Source organism: Buceros rhinoceros, unplaced genomic scaffold (assembly GCF_000710305.1).
Source record: "Buceros rhinoceros silvestris isolate BGI_N320 unplaced genomic scaffold, ASM71030v1 scaffold17792, whole genome shotgun sequence".
NCBI lineage: Eukaryota > Metazoa > Chordata > Aves > Bucerotiformes > Bucerotidae > Buceros > Buceros rhinoceros.
In genome coordinates this window covers 6,593-6,983 of record NW_010398481.1, presented here as the reverse complement: position 1 = coordinate 6,983, position 391 = coordinate 6,593, and the positions used below count along the sequence as shown (strand labels likewise).

Genomic DNA, 391 nt, shown 5'->3' with positions numbered 1-391 from the left:
TCCCTACCCCTCCACGACCTGTTCAGAGCTAGCTTCCTCCTCCACTCAGTCCAAAACTGCCCACTTACCTTCTTCACCAAGTAGCCCTCCCTTATGCGCATCGGTTCTCGCTCCATGTCTCAGACAATCCTGCTCTCAGGTCTATCAGTGCTGGCAGTTCAGTTCCCCTGGCAGCAGCGTCCGTGGGCTGGTGTTTTTACGGGACAGCTGTGTCACTGACACAAGTTCCTCCGCCTGCTAATCACATGAAAACAAACCCATTTCCTCTTAGAGCGAGAGATAGGGAAACGCAGAAGAACGTGTGTATTAATAGTTTGCCTCTGGCAGAACAGACAACAGCCTGAAAAAAGCGCTCAACTGTATCAGCTACAGCCAGCCTCGATGACAGAGT

General features: G+C 51.7%; 1 protein-coding gene across 1 annotated transcript in view; it reads right to left on the bottom strand.

Annotated features, from left to right (window-relative positions):
* PLEK (pleckstrin) overlaps positions 1-171 on the bottom strand; it is a 16,331-nt gene extending 16,160 nt beyond the window's left edge. The window contains exon 1 of the mRNA XM_010131127.1: positions 69-171. Within this exon, the coding sequence (XP_010129429.1) occupies positions 69-116 (48 nt within the window). The 5' untranslated portion in view covers positions 117-171. The remainder of the gene's footprint in view (positions 1-68) is intronic.
* Between the last annotated feature and the right edge of the window lie 220 nt (positions 172-391).